The sequence below is a fragment of the Phaethon lepturus genome, unplaced genomic scaffold, assembly GCF_000687285.1.
Source record: "Phaethon lepturus isolate BGI_N335 unplaced genomic scaffold, ASM68728v1 Scaffold54655, whole genome shotgun sequence".
NCBI classification, from domain to species: domain Eukaryota; kingdom Metazoa; phylum Chordata; class Aves; order Phaethontiformes; family Phaethontidae; genus Phaethon; species Phaethon lepturus.
The window spans coordinates 1-1673 of NW_010542302.1; the positions used below are offsets into that span (position 1 = coordinate 1).

The 1673-nt window shown below is 57.3% G+C and overlaps 1 protein-coding gene across 1 annotated transcript; it reads left to right on the forward strand.

Moving 5' to 3' along the window:
- The first annotated feature begins 582 nt into the window (after positions 1–582).
- Positions 583–1587, forward strand: RPS5 (ribosomal protein S5). Its single transcript, XM_010287974.1, has 5 exons — positions 583–687; positions 787–996; positions 1084–1212; positions 1314–1412; positions 1519–1587. Exons 1-5 carry the CDS (start codon positions 583–585, stop codon positions 1585–1587), a joined length of 612 nt encoding a protein of 203 aa, XP_010286276.1.
- Positions 1588–1673: the final 86 nt, after the last annotated feature.

The following is a 1673-nucleotide window of genomic DNA, read 5'->3' on the forward strand; positions in this document are numbered from 1 at the left end:
AACTGGGGGGAGGGTCTTAAAGGAGCTTGGGGGAGGCCCATAGGGAGTTTGGAGTGTTCCTGGACTGTGGGGTGTCCAGGGAATCGCGATTTCCTTCTGTCCCACGTAGCTCATCTTTGCGCTCCCCAAATTGTGCGATTGTCCCAGCGCGCACCCTGTTCCTTCCATACACCCATAAGCACAACACCCTCAGGGGTCACAAGCACCCAACTCCGGGGTGGTGGCAGTGGGGACACACACCCCTCTTATCATGTCCCCGCTCAAGGACTTGGGGACAACCCCTGGGCCACCTTGTCACTTCTGGGAGGTTGAGGGACCCCCCTCCTCTGTACAGACACCCGTGGGTGCTTGGCAGGGTTTAGGGTGTCTGAGTGTGTGCCTGTGGTGCCTTGGGGGGACCCCCCTGCTTGTGAAGTTCATACTGGGAAGAGCCTTTAACCTCACTGGGTTGCTGGAGCATCTGCAGGCACTCGCTTTTTCCTTTAATTAAAGAAGTTTGATTTAGACACCACAACCCCTTAATTATGGGGGTTGGGGGGGGGGACACAAGCATCTCCCTCATCCTTCTGTCCCCTTTGCAGCATGACCGACTGGGAGACGGCTCCTGCCGTCACCGAGACCCCCGACATCAAACTCTTCGGCAAATGGAGCACCGACGACGTGCAAATCAACGACATCTCTCTCCAGGTATAATTTTTTTAGGGGGGTGGGAGCATAAAGGGGACGTAACGGGGGTTCCTGTATCCCTCCCGTCGACGGGAGGAGTCTGACCTCATATTCTGCCAGGATTACATCGCCGTGAAGGAAAAATACGCCAAGTACCTGCCGCACAGCGCCGGGCGCTACGCGGCCAAGCGTTTTCGTAAAGCCCAGTGCCCCATCGTCGAGCGTCTCACCAATTCCATGATGATGCACGGCCGCAACAATGGCAAGAAGTTAATGACCGTGCGCATCGTTAAGCACGCCTTCGAGATCATCCATCTGCTCACGGGGGAGGTAAGATGGGGGTTTGGGGTGGTTTTGGGTGCTGGAGAGTTTATTTTTGGGGAGTGCTGATGTCTTTCCCTGCTTGTCTTCCGGCAGAACCCTCTGCAAGTCCTGGTTAACGCCATCATTAACTCCGGACCCCGGGAGGACTCGACCCGTATCGGTCGCGCCGGAACCGTCCGTAGACAGGCCGTGGACGTGTCTCCGCTGCGCCGCGTCAACCAGGTAAACCCCGGGGGGGCTGCCTGTCCAGCGTCCCTTTTTCTGTCCCCAGCGTCCCTTTTTCTGTCCCCAACGTCCCTTTTTCTGTCCCCCCCTCTCCCCAGGCCATTTGGCTGCTGTGCACCGGAGCCCGTGAAGCCGCTTTCCGGAACATCAAAACCATCGCTGAGTGCTTGGCCGACGAACTCATCAATGCCGCCAAGGTGAGGAGGGGGACAGAATTGTCACCCCTGTCCCCTTCCCTCACGAGTTGGGGACGCAAAGGACCCCTCCCCAAATTGACTCACACCCATCTCGCCCCCTCCCCAGGGCTCTTCCAACTCCTACGCCATCAAGAAGAAGGACGAGCTGGAGCGTGTGGCCAAGTCCAACCGTTAAAAAACCACCATTGTCACCCCCCCACAATAAAATTTACTTGTTTTAAGTCCCCCCCCTCGATTTTTCCCTGTGCTGTGGGGCTGAGG

Coding starts and splice junctions, on each gene's coding strand:
- RPS5 (XM_010287974.1), top strand. CDS start 583: ATGACCGACTGGGAGACGGCTCCTGCCGTCACCGAGACCCCCGACATC. Junction 997..1,083: donor TCCATCTGCTCACGGGGGAG/GTAAGATGGGGG, acceptor GTCTTCCGGCAG/AACCCTCTGCAAGTCCTGGT. Junction 1,413..1,518: donor AACTCATCAATGCCGCCAAG/GTGAGGAGGGGG, acceptor CCCCCTCCCCAG/GGCTCTTCCAACTCCTACGC.